The sequence below is a fragment of the Oryzias melastigma genome, linkage group LG6 (genome assembly GCF_002922805.2).
Source record: "Oryzias melastigma strain HK-1 linkage group LG6, ASM292280v2, whole genome shotgun sequence".
Classification (NCBI taxonomy): Eukaryota; Metazoa; Chordata; class Actinopteri; order Beloniformes; family Adrianichthyidae; genus Oryzias; species Oryzias melastigma.
In genome coordinates, this window is record NC_050517.1 from 27,960,146 (window position 1) to 27,974,529 (window position 14,384).

Here is a 14,384-nt window from a genome sequence, read left to right on the forward strand (position 1 = left end):
CACACACGAGGGTTCACTCAAACCAGACAGTCCACCGGGCAAAGTGCTGCCGTCTGACATCAGTAAAACTTAACATGCAAAGCGGATTATGTGGGATGTAAATGTTGGCAGAGGAGGGGGTGGACGGGAAGTTTCATCACCGCAAAAAGAAACCGAAATCAATCCAAACTGGACTGGAGTCGTCACTCTCTGCTTCCAGAAGATACAATCATCAGATCATCTCAACATCCGGCTAAATTAACCCACGAAGCTCATCTTATTCTGCTTGAATTTAAAACAAAATGTGTGAAATTTCATGCAAACGATGAGTTTCTAAAATCAGACTGACAGGTTTTTCTTAGTAAAAGCTGATAAGGCAGAGAAATGCGTCCCTGAGTGGAGCTTCCCGTAATCGTACGGACGGGCGAGCAAATGTTTGGGCCTCGCCGAGAGATTGCTGAGATTAGGATTAAGGCCATTCTCAGAGCAGACGCTGAATGACGCATTAGCGACCGCATCAGGAAGTCTGCATGATGTGACTTCACAAACCCACAGCTGGGCTGCAGCTCACTCGGATGATCCCACTGAAATAAAAAGTAAACGCCTCCAAAACCTACACTAGATCAGCTCTGCTCTGTGTGTTTCTATGCTCAAACCAATAAAGTTGTGCTTAGATTCATAACAGGAATGTGGAGGCATTCGACGGTTCTCATCCGGAGATTCCAGTTTCTACTCCAGCTCCTGAGTGATAACAAAAAACAAAACGACTTTTCTGAAATCCTTTGAGTCAAATTCCTTAGTTCTTATTTTTGCTGCCAAAAAAATGATGGTTTTATTAAAATAATAAACTACCAGAAGTGTAACTTATATTAGACATGCTGCAACACAACAGGAAATATAGAAGCTAGCAGGAAACCAAAAGTGAAAACGGTTCACCACAATTCCTCTGACTAAAAGCAGATTCATGCTCTGCAAAACGAGGCATTCCTTCACGCAAGCACAGCTGGAAGAACAAAGTTCTGTCTGGTTCTAACCGAAAGGCAGAACGGTCGAAAAGCAGCAACAAAACAGCAGCAATGACTCGTTTTACAATGACAGACATGGAGGAAAACCACAAGTCTGATGGAGACTGACAAAAGAAACTGATCATTTGTTGGACTCTGGTTGGTTCTCGCCTCGCAGCCCTATGTTTTCTGTGTTGGCCACGCCCACTTCCACTTAAGCAGACTTGTGTTTGTGTGCGAGACGAAATGTCTTTTGTTACATTCACACCGGACTCGGAAATGTACGTTTGAGTGATCACTTCCAATGAAAAGTCTATGTGAACATGTCTATTTGTGATTTTACAGCTTCAGTGTTCATGTGTAGTTACGAAAGTTTAAAAATCAGTTTTTGGTAGGTAGGGGTGTAAGAAAATATCGATCCAGGGAAATATCACGATACTTCATTTGGCCATACTTGCATCGATTTAAAATGCTGCCAAGATGATATTAAATTAATAATTTATAAGCAAATGTGCAGTTCAGCATCTTACTTTTGCGTTCCACCTAAACTCTCAACCGCTAGTTGGCAGCAAACCACTCCACCACGCCTCTTTCAGCAGCTCTAAACGCACTAAAACAACTACGAGATCTCACAAGAACCATCTTATGTTAGATGTGAACTGTAACATAGCGAATGAGAGATTTGCAACTTAGTTCAACCTAAATATGAGTATCAAACCAAAAATATGTGCCACATTGTTACTGGTGCTGTATTAAAAAAGGTGAATTTTGGTGCTTCTTGGCTCATGTAAGAACGAGTGAGACCATGCAGACGCAAACTTAATGTTCTCATCTTTAAATACAATTTATTTGACCTTTTTATTCAAATAAAATGTGTTTTAATATTTAGATAAAGTTTTTCTAGGTCAGAGTCTTTAAAAATATTGTCTCTGGTCCTGTCGTGGAAATATATCGTGACATGCATTGTATCGTGATATGCATCGTATCGTGATATGTATCGTATCGTGATATGTATCATATCGTGATATGTATCGTATCGTGACATGCATCGAATCGTGATATGCATCGTATCGTGATATGCATCGTATCGTGATATGCATCATATCGTCATATGTATCGTATCGTCATATGTATAGTATCCTGATATGCATCGTATCGTGATATGTATCGTACCGTGATATGTATAGTATCATGATATGCATTGTATCGTGATATGCATCATATCGTGATATGTATCGTATCGTGATATGTATTGTATCGTGATATGCATCGTATCGTGATATGCATCGTATCGTGATATGTATCGTATCGTGATATGTATAGTATCCTGATATGCATCGTATTGTGATATGCATCGTATCGTGATATGTACCGTATCGTGAGATGCATCGTATCACCAGACTCTTGCGATACACACCACTAGTTTTCAGGCTCTACGTACAAAGCATGCAGCCACCGAGCACACATCAAGTTAGAGCAGTTGAACTTTGACCAATCAGGAGCGAATTCCCTCCCTGATACTTAACTACTACAAAAAACTATAAAGTGAAGTCCTTGGTTTTTTTTTTAAACGGCAAGTTTGAGATTACTGATTTCACAAAGAGAAGATCAAAATATCAACATTATAAATCCACTGTGTTCTAATGATGAAAATGTTACAAAAAAATAACAATTAAACACACTTTTTTTGCAAAAATTGTTCAAACGCAATGCATTGTGGTCTATATTCGCCAATGGAGTGAGCCTTGATGCACAGAGGTTTTTGCAAAGACTTCTGGGACATTTCTGACTGTACCTGTGCTGTTGCATATTGCAATTTCCCCATTGTGGGACTAATAAAGGTTTTCTTGATCCTAATCTTAATATAGTGAGTAGAGAAGAAATTTGGACACACTCGGGGACTTGGATTTGGTAGTGACATACGAGTAGCATACATTTTTAAAACATGGAAGTACCAACCATTAGAAATTAATCATGAGGAGAAATGAATAACTACAGTTTTTGCCTGGCCACAATCGTGCAACACCAACTCTTTCATTCATTGGAATAGAGCCGTGAAAGGTAAAAATCTGGAGCAAAATTTGTACCGCTTCAACATTTTGCATCAAGTCTCTCCCAACTGTTAGTACGCTATATAGCATACGCTAGTATCAGATAGCGACGGTCAGTGTTCATTTAGAGTGTCTAACCTAGGATTTGAACCCCTAACCAAGTGCTTAGCAGACAGGTTACTCCTCCTGCCCCAGTGCTGACTCCACACGAACCCTCTTGGCAGCAGCTCTCTCTTTCACAAAGGGTTTTCCCTCCTCTCAATCATCTCTGCTATTTGCCGAGCGGGAGGATGTTGTTGGGGAGTCGGCTCTCCCAGCCTCCTGGTTGGAGGTCGCCTCTCAACAAGCCGGCAGCCATAACTGGGTCAGCATTGTTCTTCTGGCCACACAGGCGCTCCCGTTGGAGGGCGAGCAGCGGCGCAGCTCCGAGGAAGCGCGCGTTCACGTTCGGGCCCCCTCCTCGTGTTTCAGCCTCCAACTGAGCTGAGGAGGTGCGACGACACACGATCGCGGCACACAGGAATTTCAGGATAAATCACTCACAGCTCCATTCAGAACAGCCAGAGCACCTGGTTTGGGTTTCCTGCAGGATAAGCTCAAAGTTCTCACATCGAACGACTGAAAACTTTGATTTACAATCACATTAAAGAAAAAACTAAAATGTTTTTTAAGTATCCTGTATTATCAAGCATTGAGCGGCAGTTGGTGTTTACTAAAGCTAATGTGGCATTAGCATGTCAATGCTTAAAAGTTTTTTTAAGTACTAATAAGCAATTTAATATATATTTTTTTTTTAGTAAGCAACTGTGGTATAAGCGGGAAAATGCTCTTTCATTATCAAAAACAATAGATCAACATAAAGCGGAGGTCAATTGCTTCTGTGAAGTCCATTCATCTCTGATAATGGACAACTCAAAGGGCATTATCTCTTAGGTTGCGTCCTAAGTGCAGGACTATATAGTGCCCAGGATTTTAAATGCAATTCGAACACAACGCTCACTACTTTTCTTTCAGTTTTTCAATTGCCGGATATGACGATATCACAAAATCGAATCAATACAAACATTTCACGACTTTCATTTATGACTCCATTGTGTTCCGATGGTGAAAATGTGGATGGTTTATTAAAAAATACATTTAAACGTATTTTTTATGTGAAATTGTTCAACCGCAATGCATTGTGGTCTATATTCGCTAATCTAGTGAGCATCAATGCACGCTAGTTTTTCGCAAAGACTTCTGGGAAATTTTTAGTGCACTTGATTTTGTTATTAGTAGATTCAGACAGCACTAGAAATCGGTGAGTAGGGGGGGATTCTAACATAGCTTTAGTTATTTTAGCATTAGCATGAAAGCTAGCTTGTCTTGCGAAAGTGGATTTTAAATAAAGTAGGACAGCAGTCCAGGTAAACTTTACATAAATCTATAGTCTTTTCTGGGGAATATTTTTTAATACGTCATCTATCTGGCTATGGCATGGACTACGACTGAGCTGATGGTCCTATACCTGAATCGTAGATTCATCATAGAACTGGACCAGCTTGGGGTTCTTATGCGTCTTTCCTCAGACTGGCAAATTTGGGGCATAATTACCGGGTTTGGTCATACCAAAGAGCGCCGCTCACTGGTCCCTGAAGAGTGTGCAAAATGCAGGAACAAGTATTGAATGCTCAACAACAGTTGTATGTGCTATTTATAAACCAAACCCCCTCTCCGTAGAGGATTGAACGTATTTTAAGGCTGAAACGGACAAACGAAGGACAAACCCACCAGATTCGTGTTTTGCTGATTGAGCCCAGGAATCTACTGCCCAGTTTGACTCAAAGATGCGGTTCGATCCCCCTTTTTGTGCTTGGAGATGACTGAACAAACTGAGATGGGCTAAAACGTGGTTTAGTGATGTGACAGCAAAATTCCCCAATGTTATCAATTACGTGACATTCCAGGTCACGTGTGACGGCTTGTCATAAATCAACAGCGTAAACCAAAGTGCAGGCCGGAAGAACCGCAGTGGAAGACTACATCCAAAGAAAAAAACTATGCTGAGATACACACATCTAGAGAGCTGCAACCAATGATTTCTGTCTACACACTGGGAATAACTCCGCCCCTTTCATTGGTATATTTGAATAAGATCAACAGCAAAAACTCAACATGCACTATTGCTGTGGTTACCAGGCTGCATTCAGGTGACAACACATTACAGATACATTTTTAGTAGCCGATGCAGCACAGCTGCAGTGAAACCGCGACAGCTCTTTGGCTAATAATTGAATCTGATAATCCTGTGAAAGAAGAGACTCCAACACGGTTTTCCTCTGAATTTTCCTTCACAGGCGCAGAAATCTGTTTGTTTTAGTTTGAGCTGCTGCAGAGGAGATTTCCCGGCCGTCCCTCGGGCGGCTGTTGGCTGGTCAAAGTTCGAACCCTTCCACTCCAATCAATAAAGAAGGCTTGACAGCTAGCAGAGTTCACAGCACAAAACAAACACACAACAAGGAAGTGTGATCGCAGCAGCAGCACACGGCCGTTTCCCTGGTCTGGGCTCCAGCACCAGGACTTCTGCACTTCATTACAATGACAAAGTCCACAGACCACAGAAAAGGCACGAAGCAGCAAAATTTACCAAAACACTTAAGTTATATTCAGTGTAGTAAAAACCACTTCCAGGAAGTTGGTTCGTAATTTTACTAAATGGTTTCAGGGGATTTTTAAAAATATTTTTAGACCTATTTTTATGAAAATTATTAAGTTCTTTTAGCATTTCTTCAAATGATGTACATATATAAAGGAAATTAAGCTTAAAATTGAATTTCTGAGTATCAGACTAAAAAATGTCAGTAGTTTTTAGGTGTGACGCAGCAGCTACTGCGGTAACCACAGGCTCCCTATTCCACTTCATTCAGATCCATGTACATCTTTGTCTGAGTTGGTATCTGGCTCAAAACTCTACAGCTGGATGGCTGATACGCTAAGAATTTGAGATTTTCTATCGTTGTTACTATCCACATCCGCTCTGGGGTTTCTTTTTCTTTTCTCATTTACTTCTCCTCTCCTCTATCTTTATTATTTATTTTATGTTGTTCTCTGTGCTTCCGTTTGGTGCAGTGCGATTCACGTGTTGTTCCCGTTTTCCACTCCCCTCTGGGAGAGCGGGAGAGATTTCAGATTCCTGGTGGATCGTATGGTAATGTTGGGTTGGGGTAGTGAGGGGCTGTAAGCCAGCAGAAGAAGAGACTGTAGAGAGATTTTAGCTAAAACCGGTATAATCATAATTATAAGACCACCAGGAACACTTTGAATATAGATCAAAAGATGATTGGAGTGGGTCTTTAATAGTATTTCTGCTTGTTTCAAAGGAGAACATTGGCCAAAAACATTTTTCTGAGGTGTTGGGTTTAAACAACAATGTGAGTTTCTAACAGCAGAAGTGACAAAGGCTCTGTTATTCGTGTCTGTTTGAAACTGAAACTCACATCTCACAATGATGTGACTGAAACCCATTTAAAAGGTGGGATCAAAGATTTAAAAGGCTCAAGGAAAAGTCTTTACTTTCAACAGCTAATAGCTCCTGACATGGTTAACCCTTTAACACCGGAGCTTTAGTGTTTATGTTCTTTGATTTACTGTAACTTTTCAACCGCCCCGCTTTTCTCCTTCAGAATCTACTGGAATTATCGTGTTAACGGTTGAAAAGTTACAGTACGTTAAAGATTTTGTGCTTCAGCATCACCTGAAGTCTTAAAGGGTGAATGAATAATCCCAGTAGATATAGGCATCATATTCAGATTACAGTAATAATCTAAAAAAATAATAACAAATCTGTCATAACCAAATGACACATCGCATTTTTCAAGTGTTATCTCATCAGAATGCTAAAAAAAACTACAGGAGATCATAAGATAAGATGACACAGACACATTGTTACCATGGAAGGGTTGTTTATGTCCCAATCCTTCAAGAGAATTTCACAAAAAACATTCAGATGGAAATTTGGTTTAACAAACTCCATCAGCTCCAGCTTTTTAAACTAAAAAGAAAAAAGTGTTTTGACTTCAACTAACTTGAAAAATGCAGACTGGAGAGAATTAGACTCTATCAGCTGATGGAAAAAGTAAAAACAAAACATGATGACTTCCTCTGTTCTTTTACACGCTGCATTTCTTACGCGTCTCATCTGGAATGTCAGTTTATTGCAGATTAGATTACAGGAAAAAGAACATTTACATTGCGGTATCTCATTCCTATGAATGCAATTGAAATATGAATGTCCATGTAAAGGAAGTTAACGGCTATGCAAAGGTTAGTGTATTCAGACAGACGAGCCTCCGGAACGCTGATTCAAAAACCAAAACTATGGCTTTAGACAGCAAACGAAAGAAAGAAGGAGGTTTGAGATCCAAAAACAAAGTTATTGGTAATTGTTGCAAATTTGTTATTCTTGAATCTAACCAAGTAGTTTGATCATTCCCTCTTCAAATCTGACAAGATTTTAAAGACCCACTCCAATAAAATTGTTTTTTTTTTTTTTTTGGTGTTTCTAGCATGTTTTTGACCTTTTACTCATGATAAAGGACATAAATAAAGAACATTCTGATTAAAACTGAATTTCTAGGTGTTTCTTAATTCAAATTATCGTCAGTCAAGAGCAGATATAAAATTGCTGCTGTCAAAGACGTAGTATTACTGATTTCAGTAAAGTTGCAAAAAAGTGTCTATTATTTGTTCCACAAAATAAGACACAAGTTGTTTATTATGATTGTGTTCAAGCTAAAAAGTGGATGGGGATACATTTTCCTAAAAAAAACATGTTTTCATCTAAATAATGTGATTTTTTAGAGATGATTTTTTGCAGTATCGCGATATCATTGATATCGTGAGCCAAGTATCGAGTATCGTAAGGTACCTAGTAATTCCCAGCCCTGGTAGTAACGTCCAATTTTTTTTTTTTTATTGAACATAACAGTGAGAAGATACAAACTCCAGCAGAGGATGGGAAGTACACACACAAGGGGGCGGATATATTACAGTCTTAACTGTGATCAACACTTTCAGTTAATGGTAGCACAAGAAAGACACTAGAATAACAACCATAAAGACATTTGTTTAGAGATTAACTTTGCAGATTCCCAGGATTGTAATCATTTCAATGAGGAGTAATATAAATATAAATTTGTTAATAAAACATGGGAAGGAGGGCTCAGTGCCTCTCCACTTCCAACAGTGGACACAATGTTTTACTAAAAGTAAAATTATATTAAATGTCATAAACTATTTTTCCACAACTCTCAATTTGGAGGGCAAAATATAGGGGAAGAATTTATATTTGGACTGACTTCAACCAATCACTGTTGACTGGCTCCATATGGCAGTGCCAGAATCATGAAAAAATGGCGACTGAAATGGCTTGATAAGGCGTTTTCTACGGGTGATGACAACCTGGTTGTGTCCATCTCTATTAACAGTCTGTGGGTTGGAGTTGTGAAGGGCTGTAAGATAGCGGGAGAGCGCGGAAACAAAGGGATGATGGGATATTAGCTGAGGGGTTACTACAACAGAGAGGTGAATTTCTAATTAACTATTGCTACTCCGCAGAAAGTGAAACTATTTTTTTATTGCACTAAAAATGATGTAATCACAATTAAAGACCACTTTAGAATAGAAAAAAATATGGTTTAACTTGGACTTTCGAACAAGGTGAAACAGAAGTTTGAACCTAATTCTATACCAGGGGTCGGTAACCTTTCACAGTAAAAGAGCCATTTGGGCTCATTTTCTACTGATCAAAACCTAGAAGGAGTCGCATAGTTTTACTTTAGCCTTTAAGAAATTTGGATTTGCAATCATTGCATTCTTTTTTTTTCTAATAATATGAGTCATGTCTTTTTTTAGGCACGAACAAAAGAAAAAATATAAAAAGAACCAAGGATCTCCCAAAATGTGATTTTTTTTAAATGTTTGACAGAACCTCAAACGGCTTATTTTCTAAATAAAAGTCGCTCTGTGCCAAACAGGATCATGTCAGTGCAGCTCTGGGCTGCCAGTAACCAATGTTGTGTAGCATAAGATAATATGTGCTTTTAACTCATAAAAAAATAAACTTTTACCAAAGTTTGGCTTTGCATATAGTAAAATCTGTGCATTCTGGAGGTAGTGTTGAACAAACGAGACATCTTCAGGTAAACAGGGATGTAAAAACCTACCTTAGACATCAATTTATAAATTTAACACATCTAAGTTAAATAAATTCTAATTAAGTAATCCTTACTTTAAATAATTGCTATTTTCTTTTTCTTTTATTTGTTTATTCTTATTCTGTTTTCCCTCTTTGGCCTTAGCAGTCTTACACTGCTGGGTTTTGTTATTTTAGTTTGGGGTTGGTAGTCTTAGTTTGAGGGCTTTGTTTATTTGTTTTGTAGTTTTGGTTTAGCAGCTGTTAGCAGGGAGTTGCTGACTCTGACGATCGACATGGCTGGGTCAGCAGACTCCCTGACTTATTTTGTGTTTGGTCAAGGAGCCACCATGGAGAAATAAAAGAGCCACAGGTTGCAGACTTCTGTTCTATACCGTTTCTAAATGTACTGTATCTAAATAGTAAACCAAAAAGAACATTTTAATAAATTACAGACTGATTATGCGTTCCTAAAGTGCTGAATCAGCATTCATGTTAGCTCCACAAATGTTTACAGTCCACATGAACATGTTTCCTCCTGAAGTTTGTCAGATAGATTATTAGGAATTACATTTAAAACACGTTTTATTTGATTGATCAGGTCAATAAAATTCGAGATCAACAAAAATTGCCATTTTTCTACGAAAAGCTGAAGGCTGAACGCAGACAGGCCTCCACAGGTGAGCAGCTGAGCTCCAGCTGGAGGTCCTGATGCGGTTTTCATGATCAGACTCGCTCCTGCAGCTGCGCGGAGGCGCTCGGGCCTGTTTGTGTTGGCAGCATCAGCTGATCGGCAGGAGCCTGCAGGCCGCAGAGGAGCGCCCGCACGACATCACACCCTCTGACGCAGCCCGACGCCCCGGACCCCCCACCGAATCAGACCCCGGGAATCATGGGGGCGGTGGGGTCGGGCCCAAGAGTAATAATAATAATAAATATAATATAATATTTTTTAAAAATGCGTCAGCTGAGCTGCGCCCGGATAAGAAAAGAAACAGCCCGAAAAATGCGAGACAAAGCGCTCATGTCATGCGCGCGCGCACGGAGGGGGGGTACTCACTGTGGCCGAGCTGAGGCAGCTGTCCGTGAGCGTGAGGTGGTGCGGCTCCCATCTCCGCAGGAACTTGGACGTGAGGATCTTGCTGAGGAAGGTGCGCGGGTGTTTGAGCACGCACACCTGGATGTCGCCCTCGTGCAGCAGCTTGTAGCGCATCCCGCTGCTGCTGCAGTGGTGCAGCGGCCGCTTGCAGGGCCCCGCGCCCGGCTTGGCGTTGTTGTTGCCCTCCGACATCTCCCCCAGCAGCGGCTTGCTCTCCTCGCACTGGTAGAACTGGTTGTTGTGCAGCTCCCCGCCGCCGCTCACATCCATCCTATAATCCCGCAGATTGTTTCTTCAGGACTCCGCCATAAGGGGGGGCACGCCAAGAGAAAAATGAAAACCAGACACGGATAAGGTCGCGGGAGGGGGTGGGGGGGTACCTACCGACCCACCGCCACAACACGACCTCAGTTAGTGCGGCGGGCCCACGCACGGCCGCTGTTTTCACGGCAGCAGATCCAGACGCGGGGGGGTCTCTGTGTGCCGTTCACAATAATCCACCATTTCCCCCCGTGAATCGTCTCCACGGCGCGTCTTCACTCCCACCCACCCCCCCGGAGCGTCAGCGGGCGGCTCAGTGTGTCGGGGCCATGGCCTGATCCGATCCGTTCGCCCGTCCGGCGCGGGACGCGGTAATCCACGGCGCGGCGCGCGGGGATCTTCCACGGGCGGCTGCTCTGCGGTCCCTCCGCGGGCTTTCGTGTCCGTTCGCTGCCTCGGTTTCCTTGAATTCGCCTTTCTGTCTCGGTGTGAAGAGGAGCGTGCACTCTCCGCTGCGCCGCGCCGATTGGCCGCTGCTCGTTCATGTGATCGCCGACTGACGTCAATGGGGAGGCGAGCGGATGAGCCGCGTGTCTTTGTGCTCGAGTGTCTGCCGCGAGGACGCACGCTCAGCCCCCCCGCGCGCGAGGAAAAATGCAGGAGGAAGCACGAGCTCCCAGTGACTCCCCGCCTCTCTGACAATAACAATGAAATAACTATAACACAATATTTAAATCTAAATGTTTTACTTTAATGTTTTATCCAACTTTATAACAAAAGATCTACTTAATATTTATATTTTACAAACAAATCTTGTACTTTGTACTTTCTATTGGGTTTCTTTAGAATTTTTTATTAATTCAATTTCATTATAAACCTAATTTTTATTTTTAATACTTTCTTATTTTTAATAGTTACATGTATTCTTTTTAAATTAGTAAGTTATTAGTCGTTTTATTTTTTTTTATTATTGAAGATATTTATTTACAGACTTGAGGTCCATCATAACCATACATAAGATAGTGAAACAAAATAACCAGTAAAAGTACTATAAAATCAAGGAAACACTAAAAACAAGTGATAAAACAGGCATCCATACCAGTATTTCCAAATTGAGAACTGATTTTTAGAAGTACTTGTAGAAGCAATCTTATCTTACTCTTATTTTATTATCTTTTTCCATTTTATTTTCAGTTTCTTCATATTTTTTATCAGCAACTGTTTTTTTAGTCAATTTTTAAGTTGCATTTTTCTTTTTGCTTCTATCATTTTTGTTTTTCTTTCATTTTCTACAATTTATCTCATGTTTTCTATAGTATTTTCATTTTAGTCTCTTTTTTAAGTTTCCATTGATTGGTTTTGTACTTTTTTCCACGAGGATGCACCGTCATCAAACAAGAACATTTCTGCAGAAAAACAATAAACTTTAACCTGCACAGCTGTCATGTAATGCAACTGCAACCGGATCAATAAAACTGAAGGAACAAATAACAGCTGTATAATTATCTGGAATTCTCTTCTGCTGTGGAGGAGTTGCAGAGCCTTTGGATCATGTCTGGTTTCCCAGAATCTTGTGGGGTTAGATGCATAAGCATTTGTGCACGACCTTCTTCTGGTGCAGGACAAGCAGAGCAGATAAACTACTTTGACCTTCTGCAGAAAGTGGGAAGCTTCCTGCAGTGCGGAGTGACAGGCCGGACTGGAGAAACAGCTTTTCCTGGAATGACCAGGATCAGCTGATGGGACGGTATCTGCTGGTATGCAGCGTTCCGAGCGTCAAATCTAAACGAAAACTTCAGTTTGACATGTGAGTCAGGTCTTCATGAATTCAGGTTTGGATTTAAAGACCCACTCCCATGAAAACACTGTTTTTAACAGGTTCTGTGGCTTTTTCTCATAATATAAAGAAAGTTAAGTTTAAGATCACATTTAAGATCAGTATTTCTTTATTCAAATTGTTGTGAATCAGGAAAAGATTAATAAAAAAATATATAAAAGAGTTTATTGTTTGGATATTTTTTCAAAGTTGATCAAAACATGATCAGAGTTGGTCTTTAAATGGAAAATTTGGAAAAAAATCTGGACCGACCTCAAACCAATTTGCGCAGGAACTTTCTTTGGAGGCCCCACGTCAGAGCAGAAATACACATGAGGGAACCAAGAGGGCAACAATTCTATTCTCTTAGAAGATTTTTTAAAGACATCACATCTCCAAAAACACTTGAGGAACCTGCTGTTCTTCATCATCTCTGCTGTTTCTCTTTCAAAACCACAGAAAAATGTAGCCAGAAACATACAAGAACAAAGACTGTAGAGATGAATCAACCAAGAAAGACCAAAGAGGAGAAGATGAGGAGACAAAAAACCTTAATGAGGGGGAAAAATGTTAACTAGTTGAACAAATTGACCTATAAGTCCAAAAAAGAGGCAAACAGTGAAGCAATCTTAATTGAGTTCTAAAGAATAATGCAATGTTCTGCTGTAAAAGTGACGCAGTGCCGAGCGAGTCGACTCGCTGAAACTTGTCGGATATCTGGAGGAGCTGCAGCAGAGAAGTTCCTCCTGACACAAACGGAAAAACCTCAGAGGAGCATTTCTCCTGCACATCAGCGTAGAGGAAGCTCTCACAAATCCAATTTATTTTCTCTATGATCGGGTCCGTTTAACAGAAGAGCACTTCTCCACATCCTCGCCGTCCTCTGAGCTTCCACATCTTCCATTCAAGCTTCCATCATGAAAAAAAAAAAAAAGAACTGGCACAGAAACAAGTATTTGTTGAAACTGCTACACTGACCTCCGAGCTTCAAACACCCGGTAAACACGGGTAAACAAAACCAAAACAGGAGTTTGTGGATCAGCTGAAAGATCTCGACAAGCTGCAGATGATGCTTCCATCTAAAGAAATTCAGGAAACAGACAAGAAAAAAAGTCTGAAAAGGTTAGAAAGACATTTCTCCTCACTGAGGTCATTCAGGTCTAGGACTCAAGAGAAGAAATTGATTCATGGAGAACTTAAGGAGAAAGTCACTACTGAGTAACAAAAACATACTCGTCTCACAATTGATAAAACACCTCAAATAAAAAAAAATCTGTGGATTAATGAAATAATAAAAAGTGAAAGCGTTTTAAAACAAGAACAACAGACAAACATGGTGGCGGTAGTGTGATGTTTGGGGTTGTCATAATTGAAATCCACAAATCTTACTCATTTTCCAACAGTTTCCTTTAGTCCTCCTCTCCATGGATCAAATGGCGTTTCTGGACCATTTTAGTCAAAGTTTAGACCCATTTGTTTTTTAACTTCCCTTCCTTGATCTTCTGATACGTCTGAAGTCAAATATTTCTGAGAAAAAATAAAAACAGATAAAACGCTCCCTCAAACTCCTGATTACAGATGTTGCTGCTGACGGGTCAATCTTCAGATTACAGGGAAAGAAAGATCTTACTAGAGAAATCCAATGTGAAGAAATTTTGATTTTTATCTGGAAACATCTAGATAATTCAGGTGTTTGAGAAGACCACCTCTGCCCAACTCCTGAGGAGGAACTGCGCTGAAAACAGAGCTAATCTCAGACTCTGCAGGCCTTGTTAAACACAGTAATTTAACATCTACCAGTCAAATTGTACTGAAGAATATTATTTTGGCACAAAAATATTGGTATGGTTCTTGAGCAGGACATAAAACTAGTTTCCAGAACTTTTTTTGTTGTTGTCATTACTAAAATTAGGAACATCTTGTCTCAGAGGGATGCAGAAGAAACAGTCCGTCTATGTGGGACTTTAAGATCCCAAATCCAGCAGAAAAGCTCCAGGACTTT

The 14,384-nt window shown here is 40.4% G+C and overlaps 1 protein-coding gene across 1 annotated transcript in view; it reads right to left on the bottom strand.

Annotated features, from left to right (window-relative positions):
• Positions 1–11,394, bottom strand: part of LOC112152451 (c-Maf inducing protein) — a gene marked incomplete in the record, with an annotated part of 50,762 nt that extends 39,368 nt beyond the window's left edge. The window contains 1 exon segment of the mRNA XM_024282046.2: positions 10,267–11,394. Within this exon segment, the coding sequence (XP_024137814.1) occupies positions 10,267–10,575 (309 nt within the window).
• Positions 11,395–14,384: the final 2,990 nt, after the last annotated feature.